The sequence below is a fragment of the Orcinus orca genome, chromosome 11 (genome assembly GCF_937001465.1).
Source record: "Orcinus orca chromosome 11, mOrcOrc1.1, whole genome shotgun sequence".
NCBI lineage: Eukaryota > Metazoa > Chordata > Mammalia > Artiodactyla > Delphinidae > Orcinus > Orcinus orca.
In genome coordinates this window covers 95,872,582-95,892,116 of record NC_064569.1, presented here as the reverse complement: position 1 = coordinate 95,892,116, position 19,535 = coordinate 95,872,582, and the positions used below count along the sequence as shown (strand labels likewise).

The following is a 19,535-nucleotide window of genomic DNA, read 5'->3' as shown; positions in this document are numbered from 1 at the left end:
CGAAGGCGGCTACCGAGGCTCGCGAACTGCCCAAGTACGGAGTGTATTTTACAAACTCTGCGCCCTTGCACCTGCCGCGACCACGCGCTTACTCCAGCTGCCTCACCCCGGGTACCTCAGAATCTCCTGCAGTCCTTTAAAATAACGCCAGTGCCCGGAACCACCACAGGCATTCTGAGGTGGGTTCCGAGCACATCTTGACAAAGTTCCGCAGGGATTTTGAGGCGCAACCCACCCACGGATTCCCACTCCTTCAGCCACCGCACTTCCAGTGTTGCAGTTGGTCACGATGTAAACAACTGTGCAGGTTTCTAGGAATTTATACTAAGGAATAAACGTATGAGTGCTCAGAGAAGTGTGCCCTCAAAGGAGCTCATCAGAGTCCGCTGTAACTGGGAAAAACTGGGAAGCCCAATAAGGACCTGATGAATATACCTGTTGACAAAGACTTCCGTGATATATAGTTAAAAGGGAACACTATGTTTTCCTGCTAGTCTGTGAGAGGTAGCAGTTGCTTTGCGGTCAAGACTTAAGAGTTCAAAGGCTGGGTGGAGGCAGCCATGTGGATTCACTTACAAACCGTGTGACTTTGGGCTGGTTAAATAACTTTTTTTTTTTTCCTCAGTTTTTTTAGCTCTAAAACGGGGGGAACAGTGCACCCTTGTAGTGGTGAAGATTAAGTGAGATCATCTGTACACTCATTTGACAATATTTATTGAACATTTCTGTGGCAGGCAGAGAGACAGTTCCTGCCCTCTGAGAGCTTCCAGTCTGATGAAGAAAACAGGCACTGATATTTAAGACAAAACCTAAAATTATGAGGAGAGAACTGCATCTGGCATAGCTAGGGGAACACACAACACACACAAAGGCCCTGAGGCAGAAGGAGCTGATGCAAGCCAGCACCTGGAATAAGTACTGACACACAGTGCCCATACAAGGTAGCTAGTGTAACTGAAGTTACACGTGATCTGTGTATCACATGAAGGACAAAAAGGATGGAAGGCCCAAGAGCTGAGTGTCAGTGATGGTTATGGGAATGGTGGGATTTAGGGTGAATTTTACTTTTTTCTTGGTATTTCAGTATTACTTAAATTACTTTTTATAATTAACATATATAACATAATAAATAAAGTACCTTATTTGGGGGGAAAAAAGACAAGAAAGTCCTTTTCATTGTTTACATGCAGGAGGGTTGGTATAGATTATACTAGTCTCACCCTGAAACAGAAAACCAAACCCTGCTGCCCTGCTCTGGACTAGGCATTGAGCTGGACAGTGCCACCTGCAACTCCACCATTCAGTGGCTCTCACAGGGCTCCCCACAGTGGGGAGTGACTGTCTGCTGGCATACCATATGACTCACTTTCACTTTGGTCCAATGCCTTCCCATCCCAGAGCCTCAGTAACCCTCTGCAGAGGGCTACCTGAGTACCAGGAGGTCAGGTAAATGGGCACAGTGCCTCCCACTCTGGAGCTGCCCGGGGAAGAGAGCAGAGTGGTTCTGTTTGTACCTTTGAAGGTGTCAGATGGGAAAACTTGGGCCCACTGGAGGGTGGAGAGGAAGGGATCAACCAAGATGGTGAGAAGTGAAGGTATAGAAGGAAGAACCCAGGAGGATAAAGATGCTAAATGGGACAGAGGTGAACACAAGTTAAGACTGGGCTCCTCTCTTTGGCTGTGCATATAGTGGGTGCTCAGCAAATCTACGGGATGACCAAAGAACCATCAGAGAAGGGCTCTTGTCACTGAGAAGCCAGGCCCCAACCTCAGAGAAGCAGTTTAGGGCTGGCCAGACGGTTCAGACATTATCAAATTCATTACACCAATGAAGCCACAGCACAGGGAAGGGGTGGGCCAGGGTCACTCCGCAAGTCTGATGGGCTAAGACCCTGGGTCTCCCTTGGGCACTGTTAGTGGTAGAGGGTTGGGGATAGTTGTGTGTCTCTCCCCTGGCTTGGCAAAGTCAAAGAGACAGAGCTAGAATTCCCCCCAGAGCCCCTCCCTTCTCTGCCTGGAAGGGATATGACAAGGGCGGCAGCCCACTCAGGGCCTAACTCCCTCTGCAGCTTCCCTGCTCCATGGCCCTGGTCTTTTCTTACACACCTCCTGACACAGGGAGCTTGCTATCTGATCAATCCAGCTTGGAGTAGCCCTACCATTTCAAAGCACAGCCTCCTGCAGAGCTGCAGCCTGCCCCCCAAGAGCCCCCACCCGCAGGCTATGGTCTCCCTGCGCTGCCAGAGAGGACAAGTTGATTCTTCCCCGAGCCTGCTCAATGACTTCCCTGGATATCTGAGGACAGAGATCACGCTGCTCCAAGGCTGTCTTGGGCTAAACACCCTCCCAGGATACTTCTGGTCCCTTCTCAACACTGATCCCTTGTCCATGACAGTGCTGAGAAGGGAACTGGAGGTCAAAGCCAAGCCCCTGCTTTGCTGCCCCGCCAGGGCTTGAGGCTCCTCTGAGGAGGAGGAATATCCTCTAAGGTGGTCTCTACATCTGAGGGCCCCCTATCCCCCGACCCAGGCCCCTCTCACCTGCCCCATGGAGAGGCTCCCTGGGGCCCAAACCAACCTGCTAGCCCAGAGCATTTGCTGGCTTTTATTGTCTCTGCAGGGGACAACTGTGCCAGGCAACTCGGTGACACAGTGGGGCCAGCAGCAGGCATGACACCTCCACACATGGCTCAGAGCCTAGCTCTGCTGCCTCGCCAGGAAGGGCAGCAGCCAGCCAGCCAGCGGTCCTAACCCAGCGGGAGAGTTCAGCCCAGGATCCCTCCTGCTCCCCCCAGCGTCTCTACAGGGTTAGGTCTGCAGCGCCCTCTGAAGGCTCCCTTGGCACCCCTCCAGGAAGGTCCCTGGGGAGAAATGCAGCCCTCTGCGGCCCAGTCCCTTCAGCTGGGGCTCAGAGCCGGCTCCAGGGGGCTGAGCAAACTCGGCCTCCCCTCTCACAGGGGCCAGCTCTCACCACCAGTCATACCGCTGCATTCTCCTCTTCCTCCCAACTGGCCTCCTCCTGGTCCCTTGAGCCCTGGGCTGCTCCAGGGCTATAACTCGGACTGGGATCTTGAGATCCGAGGGCCTTTTCGGATCTCTTTCCGCTTCTCCTCTTTCTTCCGGCGTTTCTCCTCTCCTCTCAGGGCCTTCTGGAAAGGGTCAGTGCTGGTGCTGAACTGAGGGGAAGAGCAGAGTGGTCTGATTAAGTCTGCTGGCAGCAAAGAGTTCCCTCTGAGCTAGGCTGCTGTGGGGACAGGAAGGTCACTCAGACACAGGCCCTGCCCTCGGGCAGCCCACAGACATGGAGATAGTTAAATGGGCTTGGGGAAACTGCTAAGCGGGTCTTGGAAGATAAGCAGGAGCTTGCCAAGCAAACAGGACGAGGGAAGAGGACATTCCAGGCAGAGGGACAGGTGCTGAACCTACATGGCGCATCTGAGAAACAACAGAAAGACTCCACTCAGGGTGAAGGGGCTGAGTGCCGAAGACCACCACAGACTCCCAGAACCCCGAGGAGGAGATGGCAGCCGGCAAGAGTAAGACAACAGGGGTCCTGCCACTTGCGAACAAGTTGCAACGTCTAGGCAAGGGAGTGTACGGGAAGCAGGTGGGCCAGAGGTTAAACCGGCAGAGCCTGAGAGAGGTGGAAAGACGACAACAGTGGTGCCCAGACTCGTGGCTTCCACAGTGGATGCACGGTGGTACCCAGTGAGGAGATGGGAACACAGGGCGAGCTGGGCAGGAGGAGGATGAGGACTTCAGCCGGGGTCATCCCCAGGCCCTCTGCTCTTCTTCCCCCACTCTCCAGACTGGCTCATCTGACCACAGGGCTTCCGTTCCACCTCTATGGTCAGTTACCACTCAAATGTGCATCTCCCTATCTAAATGCCTGTCTGACACCTCCACTAATGTGCAAACGTGCCCCAAGCCCAGCATGGCTCCATCTCCCCAAAACCCAGTCCCCTTCCAGAGTCTCTGTCCTCATGAACAGCAGTGCCCCACAACCCAGTCAAGGCAAGCAGGGCAGAGACCAAGCATTGCCCCCACCCCCACCCCCACCCCTCACAGTCCATTGCCAAGGCCTGGCCCATTTTACCCCCTAAGTCTCAAACCCATCTACTTCTCTCTGTCTCGCCTATCCTACTGCTACCCCCATCACCTCCCCCACCGCCCTCCTGATAAATCTGGGCATCTCCCAGGGTCTCTCCACACCCTCTTTGGCCCCTCTTAAGCCATTCTCCTCACTGCAGTTAGCTAGTTTCAAAATGTAAGTCTGACTCCTGCTTAAACCCTTCCACGACTCTCCATTACTCTCAGGACAAGGTTTCACACAGCTGCATCTGCAGGTCCACCCTGCCCCCCTCTCCTCCTCCCTCACTTCTGGTCCCTGGGCTCCTTCACTCCCACTTCCAGGCCTCTGCACGTGCTGTGGCTCTTCCCAGCCCCCACCCCCTCTGCCACATTAGCTCCAGCTCAGCTGTCACCGTCCTTGGGGACCTGCCCTGGCTCCCGGCTGGGGATGCCTCCTCTGTTTCCTTCTCAGTGCTTCTCCCCTACCACCAGCTGCCTCTGTGACCACCTGCTTCGTGCCTGTTGCCCCCACTGGACCACACTCTCCACGAGGACAGGCGGATTGTGTCGGATGCTGCTCACTGAGCCACAAGCCCCCAGTGCAGGGCCTGCCGGGCTTATAGATGGCACTTAGCATGTATTTTTTAAATGAATGAATGAATCACGTTAGAATATGAGATATGATAGTACCCAAAACTCAGGTAACCTTGTTGTGAGATACACCCTTTTTATTTGTTCATACGATAAATCTGATAAATGTCTGATCAAGGTAGATGTTAAAAACAAATTAGGAGCTCCACCTTGTGGAGTAATCCACCTAACATGTTAGACTGAACCACAAGTCTGGAAGATGGGGTGAAGTCAGAGAAGTGCAGCCCAGAGAGGGTAAGTGATCTGCTCAAGTCACACAGCTAGTCCCAACTGGGGCTAGCCCCCAGGCCTCCCACTTCCCTGACCAGTGCTTTCCTTATCACACTCTGCCTCCTATCCCTACAAGTTAATTCTGATCCTCTTGGGAGGAAGGAGGAGCTGGGAGACCCCTCAAGCCACAGAGGACTCCAAACTCTTGGCTCCGGCTTGGGGAAGGACAAGTCAAGAGATCCTGGCCCCACCAGCCCCAGCTAGGTGGGTCAGAAGAGAAACAATGCCTATCCCTTTCCCGGATCTCCTCCCCGCTAGATCTGGCTAATGCCTACTTTAAGTTCTGATGCTAACCTCGAGTGGACCCTTCGTGCTGCCTGACAATCCAGAATGTTTCCCTGGTCTACTCACTCTCCTGCTCTCCTAGACACACCTTCTCCTAGAACCTCCATCACTCCTCCCCTCCTCACTCGCAGCCCATGACCTTGCTTCCTGTTCCAAAGAGAATGGAAACACTCAGAAGACAACTTCCGCAAGCTCCCACCACCATACCCACCAACCCACTTGCTGCTGTGCCCACACTGCTCTTCCAGGCTAGGCCACGCCCCCCCACCCCCCCCCCACCCCCCACCCCCGGGCACCAGCTCTCCTCTCCCCCCTCCCTTCCTCAGGGATTAGGCTCCAGCAACTCTCCTACCCCTGCACCATCGGTTCTTCCTCCCTAATAGGTTGGGGGGTCCCATCAACATGCAAACGTGCTGTAGTCTCTCCCATCACACTAAACTTTACCCTGGAACCCACACCCTCCTCCAGCTAGTCTCCCGTTGATCTGCTCCCCTTGAAAACAAAACCTTTATCATAAGCGACAAGGATATACTGTACAACATCGGGAATTATAGCCATCATCTTGTAATAACTTTTAATGGAGTATAGTCTGTAAAAATACGGAATCACAGGCTTCCCTGGTGGCGCAGTGGTTAAGAATCCACCTGCCAATGCAGGGGACGCAGATTCGAGCTCTGGTCCGGGAAGATCCCACATGCCGTGGAACAACTAAGCCCGTGCGCCACAACTACTGAGCCTGTGCTCTAGAGCCCGCGAGCCACAACTACTGAAGCCCGCATGCCTAGAGCCCGTGCTCCGCAAAAAGAGAAGCCACCACCGTGAGAAGCCTGCGCACCGCAACCAAGCGTAGCCCCTGCTCGCCACAACTAGAGAAAGCCTGCATGCAGCAACAAAGACCCAACACAACCAAAAATAAAAATAAATTAATTAAAAAAAAAAACTGAATCACTATGCTGTACACCTGAAACATAAAAAAAACAAAGAAAAACTCTTCAAAAGCGTCACCCGTACTTGATGGGATGCGTCCACTTCCTTTCCTCTCATTTTCTCCAAACTCAGTCTTTTGTCCCCACCACTCAACCAAAACAGCTTTTACTGAGATCTCTGATGGCATGTCTCCATGCTGCTAAATCCAGTGGCTGATTCTCAGCCTCATCTTCCTTGACCCTCCAGCAGCATCTGACAGGAAGATCACTTCCTCCTTCTTGTCACTTTCCTCACATGGCCTCTGGGAAATTATTCCCTCTTGGGTTTGCTACACTAGCACTGACTGATCCGTCTTGGGGTGCTCTGCGAGTTCCTCCTCATTCTCCCGTCTCTAAGTGCAGGCACATCTCAGGCCTCAGGCCTCAGACCACTGCTATACCTGCCCTGCCCCCCTGCTACTCTCACATTTGCAGCTCTAGCTTTAAGCTCTCCCCTGAAACCCAGTCATATACCCAGTCGCCTCCCTGACATCTTCATTCAGATGCCCATCAGGTCCAGAAACGAGGCCTTGATCCCCGATCCAGCCCTCGACCTTGTCCCACCAGTCTACCCATTTTAGAAATGGCAGTCCCATTCTTCCACACACTCAGGTAAAAAATCGTCGAGTCATCCTTAATGCAGCTCTTTCACTCCAGATCTGCTTCCTTAGTGAATTTTATTGGCTCTGCCTTCAAAACAACCAAAATCTGACCATTCCTTGCCAGCACCATTGTTGTCACCCTGGTTCAAGCCACCATTAATTCCCAAATAGACAAGCACAGCATCCTCCTTACCAGTATCCGTCTCCTCCCTGGTCCCCCTCACTATTCTCCACACAGCAGGCAGGCTGATCCTTTAAAAGGAAAAGTCAGAGACCCTCACCCTGCTCCTATGTGTCTTGGAGCCAAAGCCCTTGAGAAGACATGCAAGGGTCCTGTGCTCTGGCCTACAACTCTGACCTCACCCCCTCTCACACTCCCCACCCTTCCAAATATGCTTCCAATTCAGGGCCTTTGCACTTGCTGCTCCTTCAGCCTGGAATGTTCTTCCCCAGAGACAGAGCTGGCTCCCTTGCTGTTTCACGTCTTTGCAGTAAGAACCTTCTGTGTCCAAGTCATGTGAAATAGCAACTGTACTCCCATGTTACCCCTGGAATTCCTTAACCACGTTCCTCTGTTTTTCTCCGTAGCCCTTATCACCACCTATCATATATTTTTTATTGACTGTCTATCTCCTACAACTAGAATGCCATTCCCAGGAGAGCAGAGCTAGAACGCTTCTCTAGTGGCTGGGATTCAGTAGATACTCACTAAACGTTGAACAAATGCATGTGCTATGCCTCTGAGCCTTTGTGCAAGCTGGTCCCTCTGCCTGGGAAGGTCTTCCCTGAGCTGGTCAACCCCGCACTTCTTACTTATCCCAGAGCCTCCACCCCCTACTTCCATAGGCTCCCTTGCATGGGTCCTTCCCTCTTGCACTGGTACAGAGATCATGCTAGATTGGCACTGTGTTTCTCTGCTACCTTCCCCAACAGACGGTGAGCATCTTCAGAGCAGGGAGAGGGCCAGCTCCCTCTGGACTGGGACAGTGGCCAGCACGAAGCCTGATACAAGTTGGCTCTAGTGATGGGTATGTAGTAGGAGGGGACTCCCAGAACACCCACTGGTATGGAGAGAATGCCCAAGGTGAGCGGAGCAAACCTGGACTGTTGCTGGTGGACAGGTCCACACGGGATACCAAAAAGTTGAGTAAAATCTTGGGACCGTCCCCAGCCAATAAAAGGAAAGTATGTTGCTTCTGAGGTATGCCCAAGCAGAGCACATTATGATGAAGCTAAATTACATCTACCCTGGAGCCCTTTCTCTCAGTGCCCCATGCTCTCACCCTCCTCGTGTGTGAGAGGCATTCATGATCTGCAGGGCAAGAAGAGCCAGTGACACAGCAAAAAAAGCATCTCCACGGGAGCCCCCTCATTGGGAAAGGCAATCTGCCATGGCCTTGAGCATCCCTGCATGTTCTTGCCGCGTAACCAAGAACCCAGTCCTGACTGTTCTTACCCAGGCCATTTATCAGGGTTGTGACTGCAGCAAGCAACCTTGAAGGATGTGTCATCTTGGTTTTACATGAAGGGGAGGCAGCTACGCTAGTGTGGAAAACCATATCCCCCACTCCGTCACCTGAAGCAAAGCCACTAGTTCAACAGGGCCCTTGAGTCAGAGGTTCCTCTGAATAGTCAGGTCTGTCCTCTGATTGTTCACCTAAATGAAGAGCTAATGGTGCTGTGCAGAAGAGTTAACGTAGCTGGCCTCACTGCTATCTTTTAGAAGGCTTGCTTCCAAGGTTGGTCCTTGGCTGGTGTCTGGGAACTTGGTTTCTGGGAGGGATTCCCATCACCCTAACTGATAAGAGTGGCTCACTGCACCTAAACTGTGCAAAAATGTGGTTTATGCTAAACACCCACTTTCCTTCTGGAGTCTGGAATTTGGTATGTGCTAGGCAGAGGGTGCCTACGTGACCAGTTCCCAGTAAAAACTCTGGGCACTGAGTCTTTAACAGGCTCTCCTGATAGACAACTTTTCACACGTATTTTTATAACCTGTTGCTGGGGGAATAAATTGTGTCCTGTGTGACTTCACTGGGAGAGACTCGTGGAAGCTTGTATCTGGTTTCCCTTAGACTTCACCCAAGAAGCATTTTCCCTTTGCTGATTCTACTGTGGATCCTTTCACTGTAATAAATCATAGCCTCGAGTACAAGTACACACTGAGTCCTGTGAGTCCTCCTAGCGAATCATCAACCTTGGGGCGGCTTTGGGAACCCTCGGCACAGGTGACCATGGGCAGCAGCAGCCATCTAGCCCCAGGGATGACACTGGAAGACCAACTGCCATAAAGGCTAGTAAGACAACAATGTGAATTAAAAGCCGTCACTCTTGCCTAGACAATATTCCTAATGACCAGGCATGCTGTATTCTTACTGACTGTTGCCAGTGTCCTAGCCATCTGGTCTGCCAGATGAGCAGGCTACAGACTGGCAGATCAAAGATGGCCATCCCTCCTGGGGGCCATGAACTGTGGAAACAAACTGTGGTTGACAATGGGGCAGTCTGGGCCACTCGCTTAGGTGCTCATAGCCAATTCTCTGATGAGACCAACCAGAATCAAAAGGCTGATCAAGCCTACACAGCCCAGTTGACTGGCACTGCCACCTACATGCATCATTGTACTAAGTGTGGCAATACACTCACCACCATGGACTGACACAAAGCAGAGGACTCCGTATTTCTGGTTCAGCTACCTAGAGTCCCTGGTTGGAACAGTATGGCCCAAGATCGTTAGAATAATGACCACTTGAGGGACTTTCCCTGGCGGTCCAGTGGTTAAGACTCCACGCTTCCACTGCAGGGGGCACGGGTTCGATCCCTGGTTGGAGAACTAAGATCCTGAATGCTGCGTGGCACGGCCAAAAAAAAAAAAAAAAAAAAAAGAATAATGACCACTTGGTTGAGTACGCTCCTTGCCAAGTCTCCCTGTAGTGGCCCATGTGGGCCAAGATGGGAGATATGTGTCTGTAGAAATCTTGCAAAAATGCCCTTGTCCCACTCACATGTGACCCTTCTGAACAAAAAGTCTAGGTGAAAGTAGGGAATAATTGGAGAAAAGTGAAATTATAGGTCCTGGGATGTGACATGTTGATTTTGTACCAATAATCTGGGGAGGGAGTGCCTTAGATCCCAGGAGGTGTGTGGAACAATTAATCCTCTCTGTCCTTTAGATCCAGCACTGCCGCCTGGCAAAACAATCCTAGGGTCCACCCAAGCCAAGCGGCAGCTGCAGCTGAGAGTCAGACCAGCTGTCCAGTGTGTCATTCTCAACCACGTGACAGGAAAATTCACATAGACGCAGTCAGTCCTGAACTATTCTGCTGTGTCTGATACCATCAAAGGCAGCTCCCAAAGTAACCCTGTGTAGACACACAGACCAGAACAACCTTGTTTCAATCTGACATACAAATCCATCTGCTTCTCCTGATCCCTGAGCGACCCCGGTTATGCCATGTAGGGCAACTGAGGCTGGAACTCAGCAGCAACACTGCCTCCAGAGCTCAGCCAAACAATGCAATGGTGACCCAAATCAAGTGGTAACATGTAGGAGACAGTGGGCCACAGAATGCCTCTCCACTGGGGATGAGCGTTGCTTTGGGTCTATCTCGTGGCTCCTATAATCACTGGCAATGGCATCAAAGATCAGCAGCTCAGTCTAAACCCTTGTATGGGTGGTAACAGATGATAGATTGGTCTTAGACGGCGTGCTGATTTTCGAATGTAAGACCTACTGCCCCTGCCCCCCCAGGACTTATCAGAGCTGGCTAAGTCCAGGACCCTGGAGCATATGGTTGAGATCAACACTGCGCGTGGCCTCATCCTGCTGCTTAGAGTCCTACTGACAGGAGTCTGAGACAAGCTGAACAAACGTGGTCCTAGTCTCTACTGATCAGATGAATCATGGAATAGGACATTCATGTAGAAATGTGAGTTAAGCCAAGACACGTAGGGCTGATAGATGGACCATGGGGAGGTGATCTCCATCGCCCTGCACATTCTTGCTGGTACACCAGACCACTCTGTACCTGGGCCATTTCTCAGGTTGTGTTTGCAGAAAGCAACCATGAAGGATGAGGTGATGTCTGCCTGCAAAGACTTGGTTTTCTTCTGTTCATTATAAAGGTGGTGAATTTCCCAAACTTGGTGCTTCTAGACTTGATGCAAACCCACTGCATGGGTGGCATTTGCCTGGGCCCCTCTGTGTCACCCTCCTGGGACTTGGGGAATACGGGAAACCCACATGACTAGGCCAACAGCAACTGCTTTTGCTGCAATAAACTCTGATGTCTCTAACCTGTCAGCATCCATGAAACAGCAGCAAAATCCTAACCCTTCAGAGGTCCCTCCCTACACCTGAGGAGAGCTTGTGATTTGAGGAGTACAGTGCTCTGGCCCTTCCTCCCTGCCGCTCAGGCCCTGCCCTGCCACCTCTGATCTCTTCCTCCCCTCTACTGTGTGTCCGTATCTGTCGTGCTTCCCCTGCAGCCTCCAGCTCTCAGAGCCCACCTCAGCCCCTAGGAGGAGAACATGTGCAGGAATGTGGGACAGAAGTCTGGCTGGGTGCTCAGAGGCTCAAGGGCAGAGAAGCATGGCCTGACCTCCCATGGCTTCCCTGACATTCGCCTGATGGGCACAGTGCCTACCGTACACTGGGATGGATGTGTTCATAGCCTCTGACTGGCCCTCACAGCTGAGGTCCACACCGCATGGACAGACAGGGAGCTGAGGCTAAGACAGGGCCAGCAGCTTGCCCAAAGGTACCAGTGAGCGAGTGATACTCAGGCCCAGACCCAGGCACTTCTGGCTCCAAGTCCAAAGCCCTTACACTCCACTCTAGGTGCCCCAGCCCCTGCAGGCCCTGGCCTCCCAGGGCTCAGCAGAGGCCAAGCAGACATGGCCACAGGTCCCAGCAGCTCACCTCTGTGTGGTCTACTTTAAATGGGTTCTGGAAGTCAGAGTCTTTCTCGCTGATTCCCAGCTCCTGGGCCATCTGCGGATGAGGAAAAGCTAGTCATCCTCTGCCTTCTCCTGCCTCCTGCTCACCCAAGGGCCACCCCCTTCGAGGCCTGAACAAATGTGGGCCAGGTGGTGACCCCTAGGGACCCAGGTCAGCATAGAACCCCATGAAAGGGCACCTCAAGGTGGCCCAAGGCTTATCACAGAAAACGCAACCAAAGGCTGACATTCAGGCCTCACTAAAGGCAGATGCGTGGCTCACAGCATACCACCAGACAGAGGGCTCCCGGACCTCCTCCACCCCAGTCCTTACCAGGCGGAGGATGGGCGAGTGGGGGCCCTGGTCAAAGACGCCCGACTGGTTGCAGAAGCTGATGCCCCAGCGGATGAGGAGGTTCCAGTTGGAGTTGTGGTCAAAGCAGTGGTGCACGATCCTTGGGAAGCGCAGCACCACATCACCGAAGAAGGCCGTGTTCTCCACCACTTGGGAGAAAGCTGGTGAGAGGACCCTGATGAGTGGCCAGGGGAGATGCCCTTCTACAGCCCTCCTGGCCAGCCCTACGCACCCTCCAGAGAACAGAGGCAAGCCCACTAATCAGAGAAGGGGAATGGTGCCTGAGGCCCACAGGCTGCTGACCACATGTACAGTGCATGCTAAGGGCTTTATGTCTACCAGGTCACTGAATCATCAAAACCACCTTTAGAAGGAGATGTGTCTGCTATTCCCATTTCTCACATGGGAAACTGAAGCTGACGGCTCATGAGTAGCAAACCTGGGCTGCAAACCCAGGGCTGACTCCAAAGGACATGCTCTTTCCCCTGTATCTCACAGCTCAGAAAACTCATTTGCCATGGGGACCAGAGAGGTGGGTGTCGTTTTGCACATGGAGGCATATGCATCCCATGAGGCTTCGCTGGGCCTAACCTCCCCAACTTGGTATCCTAATGTCCAGAGCTGGGCCCTTTTGTTAACACAACTACAGTGTCTGTGAGGGGTCAGTTCTGTTAGGATGGCCAGGGAACACATCAGGGTTTGTTTTCTTTTTAGCGTATGCCCAATTTTATTTTAAATGCTTAAGTTCTTATTTTGAAATAATTTTAGACTTACATAATACACCACAAAATTCCTTCACTGGGCTTCCTCTAATGTTATCATCTTGTATAACCATTGCACAACTATCTAAACCAGGAAATTAACATTGATACAATACTATTAATCAACCCACAGACCTAATTTGAATTTGGTCAGTTTTCCCTCCAATATCCTTCCTCTAGTCAACAAATCAGTTTAGACTGAGTTTAGTGTCCATTATGGTGGCAGGTCCCCGAACCCAGGCTAGCATGAAGAATAGTAACTATACACCCAGCCCTGGTGGCAGCCCCTGTTTGAGTGACCCCTATAGATAAGGCCCAGGCAGCGCTCACCAGCACTGGCCTGGCCACACAGAGATAAGCAGACTCCTACAAAGATATGCCAGGTTGGGTCTGAGACAAGTGGGGCAGGGACCCCTGGGCTTCAGAACAATCTTGAACCGCAAAGAACTCAGGAGTTTGCTTGGTTTACAGGTGAGAGCCAGGCAAACCGCCTGTCCTCTTTCACGTGGAAACTGGAGGGAATAGTGCCTTCCTCAGTTATCATGGAGATTAGAGATATTTGTAACGTGCCCAACATTCAATACATAAAAGCTACTTCCGTCCTGTCTCAGACAGTGCGACCTAACAAACTCTACTGTTAGAACGTAACCAGTTAATGGGGAGAAATTACCACTGAAGAGAAATTCTTGGAAAAGGAGATGAAGGGATTCAAAATATTCTTTTATTTATCTATGTTGGTCTCACCTTGTCTCAAAAAGGATTTAAGGGGGTTGAAGCTTTTAGAACAGTAGTAAAGAGTGAAGGTAACTGCTCCCATGGGCCAGTCACTTCAAAAGGCCTCAGTTCTTTCTCCTATAAATGGGAACAACCCTTGCCATCTCTACCAGGAGGGTCAGGGTGGTGAAGGCAAGGATTTCTGGAGGGGAAGTGGGCAAAGGCTCCTCTCTAGTTCCCCCTAACCACACGACAGAATATATGTGTCAGGGACACAGAAACTGGCTCTGAAACGAGCCGAGAAACACTCAGAGAATCATATACTAAGTGCCCAACTACCCAAAGAGACTCCTTGGAAGGTGCCACAAGAGGGTACTTCCAGAGAGAGAAAAGAGTGACAAGAACAAGAGGGAAGGAGCAGCTAGAGAAGATCAAGGATGGAGCGGGGAAGAGGAGAGGGAGAGATTGGGAAGACCATACCATCCTTCAGTTTCTCGTCCTGGGGGAAGGGCCCATCTGGGAGCACATCTGCAGCAATGAGCACTGTCCGGGAGTCCTCCAGCACCTGAGGGAACCCCACCTGGGCTGAGTGGCTTTGAAAAGGTCTTCCCAGACCGGCCCCAGCCCCATTTACTTCAACCCTACTTCAAATCTTCTGTGAGGGGCTTCCCTGGTGGCACAGTGGTTAAGAACCTGCCTGCCAACGCAGCAGACACAGGTTCGAGCCCTGGTCCGGGAAGATCCCACATGCCGCGGAGCAACTAAGCCCGTGCGCACAACTACTAAGCCTGCGCTCTAGAGCCCACAAGCAACAACTACAGCCTGCGTGCCACAACTACTGAAGACTGTGCTCTAGAGCCCATGCTCTGCAACAAGAGAAGCCACCGCAATAAGAAGCCTGTGCACTGCAATGAAGAGCAGCTCCTGCTCGCTGCAACTAGAGAAAGACCGCGCATAGCAACGAAGACCCAACATACTCCAAAATAAATAAATAAATAATAAAATAAATTAATTATATATTAAAAAAATCTTCTGTGCATGCGCTTCCCCCTCATTGAACACCATCCCCTTGGGGAACTCCTACGCATCCATCAGTGTCCAGATCAAAGACCAGGCCTGCCATGAGCTGCCCCCTGCCTGCATGCACCTTAAAGAGCCCCTTGAGCATGACATCAAGGATCTTGTACTGCTGGTGGACATCATTCAGCTGTGCTAGGTTTTTCAGCGCCAACAGCTGCTCCCGCCGCTTCACCTCAAACATCTTCTTGTCTGAGCAGCATTAAGTTAAGGAACTGGCACCAGTTCTCCTGCCTGGATAATCCAGTGGTCCCGATCGAGAGGGCCCACCCTGGCCAGCAAGTCTCTGCCAGGGGCATAGATATGCATGCCTGGGACTCCCCAGGGAACGAATACACTCTCCGAGAAGCATATGAATCCTGCAACATATCATTCATCCACTTCACAGAGGATTCCACACCCGACAACCTGAATACAACCCTCAGGACCTCAGGGCTCCTGCCCTCCCCTCCCCGTGGTCTTTCCCCAGTCTCCTACAGCCACTCACTGCTCCCAGAACCTCCACCCCTCTGCTCACACTGTATACTCTGCCTGGGGTGCCCCCCACCCTTCTCTATGAGTTTCTATTCTTTCAAGACCCAGCCCTTGGGTAGGCAGCCCAGTATGCCAGGGCTTGGTCTCCAGCCAGGGTCTCACCCAAAAAGAATGAGGCACATGTACAATCCTCAAGAGTCCTCATGGCTCTGAGATATATGCCTTGCCTTCTCAATTTAACATATGGGGAAACTGAGGTTCAGAACAGAACTGACTTGATCAAGGTCTGGTCAGAGCACCTTACTTTTTCTCCCCTGTTCCTATTAGGGGGTTCTGCTCCATCCCTGGAATCTCCCAAGGGGTTGTGGGTATAGAGAAACCTCATTTATAGACCCCTCAAAAACACCTCCAATCCCAAAGGATACAGATCTCCAGGCTCGGGTCCAGGGAGGTCCTCAGGGTGTCTGTGACTCCTGTCCCAGACAGTAGCAGGACAGAGAGGAAGGCCAGGAACTGAAGAAGGTCCATATCCAAGACTCTGGAGCTAGGGGAGTAACCCAGAGAAAGAAGGTGAGACCCAGAGCTTGGTGTTATATGAAACAGAAAGTGAGTTGAACAGCAACTTCCCCTGATAATGACACAGCCTCCAAATAACAAGAACCCAGCTTTGGGAAGCCCTGGAGCCCCAGTTCCTAGCCCAGGGCCAGTGACCAACAGACACAAAATAAAGACATGGGATGATAAGAGGGAGGGAGAAAGATAAAAGTCAGCAAGGCAGGGATACTTAGAGAACAGGGATCAACACCTGGAACCCTGCACTGGAGCTCTGGCTCTGCCTGACTTCGGGACCTCGGGCAAATTGCTCAGCCTCTCTGAGCTTCATCTTCCTCACTGCAAAATGCGGATAAGGAAGTCATCTCCCTGTTGCAGAGACAGAAGGCTGGGTGAGGCACTGTGCCTGAGGAAGGAGGGCCTGGTCAACATCATTGCCTCTCAATTCCCCATCCTGGCCTCTCAGGAGGCCCAGGCAGTCAGAGATGTGAAACTTCTGGGGCTTCCCACCTTTCCTGACTTCTGTCATCAGAAAGGAAGAAGGGTTGCAGGCTGGGAAGGGAGGCAAGACAGTCTTGGGATAAGACAGCTGTTATTCTCTTAGGAACCATAGGCACCACAAGCAACACCTGTTCCTATCTAGGCAACATTCCCCAATTACCTACTGAGTACCTGTCACGTTCCAAGCACTGTTCTAGAGCCGGGAATACGGCAGTGAAAAACAAAATTCCCTGCACACTGGTACTTTCATCCCTAGTAGGGTTAAGAGAAACCAATGAAGTTGTAAAACAAGCACAGAAAGATAAGAGGGAGTCAGCAAAGTGCAATCTTAAATACAGTAGTCAGAGGCAGCCTCTACTCAGATAACAGCAGCCCAATTTTACCAACGTGGAGACCAAAGCACAGAAAAAGGAGGAGACTGCCCAAAGTCACTCGTGGGTTCTTAGGCTAAACCAAGAGTCTTAATGAGCACAGGCTATCTCAGAGCTGGCCACTGTTCTATTAGGACACCTAGGTGTGTCCCAGAGATGCTCAATTATTGACAGTGAGACCCCACACAGATCAACCAGAGAACCGCCCCCATCCCACGCTGATGAGACAACTGAAGCCTAGAAAATGGGAAGAAACAGTTCAAGCTCACCCAGAACCCTTACCTTCCACCGTCACGCTCCAGACTCAAGGGAACCCAACACTGGTTAAGGCAGAACTTGGGGTCAGGGGAAATCAGACAGCCGGTAATGACTGAAGCAGGAAGAAGTGGGAAAAGAAAGCCGAAAACGCGGACTGCGTGGGGCAGATCCTGCTGTCTCTACTGTTACTCCCACTTATCCGCCTCTCAATCCCGCTCCCTGCCCCATGAGTCCCCAGAGCTCTTCCCGGCTGGGCGTACGACTCCGAGGCCATTCTGCAGAGGTGGCTTGGTGGTGGATCCTGAGCCAGCAACCCGGGCTCGGAGCAGGGTCGCTGCCCCTAGCCTTTAGAGCTCCGGGAAGAGAAAGTCTTTCTAATGAGAAGAGGCGCCCGGGTCCGCGAATCCCAACCCCCACCCCGTGCAGCCAGTTCTGGGCCCTCGGTCCCTCCCCCGCCCCCCCCCCCCACGGGAGCCTGCCCGCCCGGCGCCCCCGCCCCCACCTACCAGGCCGGGCGGGTGGGTGGGCGGGCGGACAGGAGTCAGCGTGCACCTCGCCTCGAGGGTCCGCAGACGACCGGCAGAAGCGCAGAACCTCAGTGTCCCAGAGAAGCCTCGCAGGAACTGCCAAGCGCCGCCCCCACCCAAAGATCGCGGGCCGCGACTGCCGCTCCTTGACCTAACTTCCGGCCCCGCCCAGTAGGCTCCAGCACCAGCCCTGCCCAAGGTCCGTGGGAGTTCGGTCCCGCCCACCCTGCGTGGCGGCTTGCGCACTTGCCGCGTTAAGGTGTGGTTGGAGGAAATAGCCTGCGGTGTGTGTCGGACGCATCAGCAATGAGGCCCTGTCCCCTGCAGGCTGGGCGGCCTCCCCAGCGCCCTCCCCGAAACTGTTTCGTTAGCTGAGTGTTTTTTATTTTTTTTTTAATATTTATTTGGCTGCACCGGGTCTTAGTTGCGGCGCGTGGGATGTTTAGTTGCATGTGAGAATCTACTTCCCTAACCAGGGATCAAACCCCGGCGCCCTGCATTGGGAGCGGGGAGTCTTAGACACTGGACCACCTGGGCGGTACCAGCTGAGTGTTTTTTAAACTGCAGTTGTCAAGATCAGTTTAGTGGGTCGTGGCTAACACTTTTTTCTTTTTAAGTAACGTGGAGTGCAGAGTTGGGGCATACCCTGCTCGCCCCTCGGATCCACCAAGTTCTAACCCAAGTTCGTGGGGTCCTTCCCTGTCCTATCATTAGGACGGAGTTCAGCCCAGTTTTGCGTAGGGTCAGTGCAGCCAGACCCAAGGGCTAGCCAAGTACAGGCACCGGGGCCCTGGCAGATAGGCAGGAAGGGAGTTAAAGGCCCTGGTGAGCTGAGCTCAGGACACGTGTGGGCAGTTGTGGAGGGCAGACACTGAAAGACGTGTGTGCACAAATACATGCTCTGAGGAGGGCCGGGAGAGGAAGGAACACTGGGGACCTACTTTAGCCAGGGAAGAGCTGAGCTGGGCAGTTTCCCTCAGCTAGGAAGGCTGAGGTTTTGACCTGCTCACCTTCCTTGCCTGGAAATTGTACCTCTCTCCACTTTCACCTGAGGTGAAGCAGCAGTTAATGTACTTCCCAGAGCACTTGGACCACAGCAGCACCAAACACATGGCCTTTCTCTGCCCCTTCTGCCCCAAGGATGGCCTGACTGACGTCTTCAACTGAGGTAACCAGCTGGTGTTAGCAGAACAAATCCCTCCCCTTCTCTCCCTGAGGCCATCCATCCTGGCTGAGGAACCAGCTGGAGGGAGCCAAAGTAAGTCCAAAGGGAAATGTTTTTGGAGAGCCCACACAGGCATGTGAGTATATCACTATTTCCTATTTCAACAATGGAGTAAATGGCTCCAGGTGCACGGCTGCAGTTGTCATCCATTTCCCCCAAACCAGTGTGCCCTGACTTTGTCTTCTCCAGGTCTCAGTTCTGTTTCTGGGCCTTCAGGTCCTGAGATCAGTCTCTGATGTGGGACAGGGATACAGCCACTCCTCCCAGGCAGCTGGCAGCAAACATGAGAGGAGAATAGCAGAGAGGTGGGGCCAGCCATGGGAGAACCACACTTCCAGGGCCCAAAAAGGCAAAAACAGACAAGAGCAGAGGTGCACCTGAGAAGAGTGGGATGGAGTCTAAAACTGGGACCTGAACACCTGGGCTGGGTAGTTGCTATACATCAGGGAACGTTCCATAGAAAGGGTTAGGAGGAGAGCCAGGGAGGCCACACACACACCTCCAGACCACAGGGTCTCTGGAGCACCCCAACAACCCCTCAGAGGGCCAGTGAGCACTGCCCACAGCCCCAGGCTTTCTCAGGGATGTGCCAGTCACCCAGCACCCTTGCCCACCGTGTTGTGCTTAGGGCAGCATCTATGCCAACCGGGCTTGGGCAACTTTCTCCAAAGCTCCTGGGGAAGGACTAGCTCCCTTCTGAGTCTGGTGATATGACTTTGGAGATGGTCATGTCTGGGGTCAGATCCTGATGCTATCACTGTGTGATTCTGGGCACGCCATTTAACCTCTCTGAGCTAAGTTACAACTGTGTTAACACTCGTAGCTACTGTGAGGATTAGATACAGTGCATGTAACATGACTGGACCTCGGTAGGAACTTAATAAACAGAGCAAGTCATTGTCATTGCTACCACTGTTAATTCTTCTCGCTCACCCCTGC

At 52.5% G+C, this 19,535-nt stretch overlaps 2 protein-coding genes across 4 annotated transcripts in view; both read right to left on the bottom strand.

Moving 5' to 3' along the window:
• Nucleotides 1-693: 693 nt before the first annotated feature.
• Nucleotides 694-17,471, bottom strand: CCDC134 (coiled-coil domain containing 134). 3 transcript variants are annotated; one of them, XM_049693933.1, is made up of 8 exons: nucleotides 17,351-17,471; nucleotides 16,869-16,956; nucleotides 15,588-15,706; nucleotides 14,759-14,880; nucleotides 14,092-14,176; nucleotides 12,116-12,297; nucleotides 11,765-11,836; nucleotides 694-3,175 (listed from the first exon to the last, which is right to left on the bottom strand). In XM_049693933.1, exons 3-8 carry the CDS (start codon nucleotides 15,688-15,690, stop codon nucleotides 3,050-3,052), a joined length of 690 nt encoding a protein of 229 aa, XP_049549890.1. In that variant the 5' UTR covers nucleotides 15,691-15,706; nucleotides 16,869-16,956; nucleotides 17,351-17,471; the 3' UTR covers nucleotides 694-3,049. The 3 variants fall into 3 exon arrangements, with proteins under 3 accessions (XP_049549890.1, XP_004279587.1, XP_033261050.1); XM_004279539.3 differs by lacking the exon at nucleotides 16,869-16,956 and having other exon boundaries at nucleotides 17,351-17,459; XM_033405159.2 differs by lacking the exons at nucleotides 11,765-11,836; nucleotides 17,351-17,471 and having other exon boundaries at nucleotides 15,588-17,288.
• The window catches only part of MEI1 (meiotic double-stranded break formation protein 1), a 65,248-nt gene continuing 63,069 nt past the window's right edge, over nucleotides 17,357-19,535 (bottom strand). Inside the window, exon 31 of the mRNA XM_004279538.4 lies at nucleotides 17,357-18,867. Coding sequence (XP_004279586.1) covers nucleotides 18,822-18,867 — 46 coding nt within the window. The 3' untranslated portion in view covers nucleotides 17,357-18,821. The remainder of the gene's footprint in view (nucleotides 18,868-19,535) is intronic.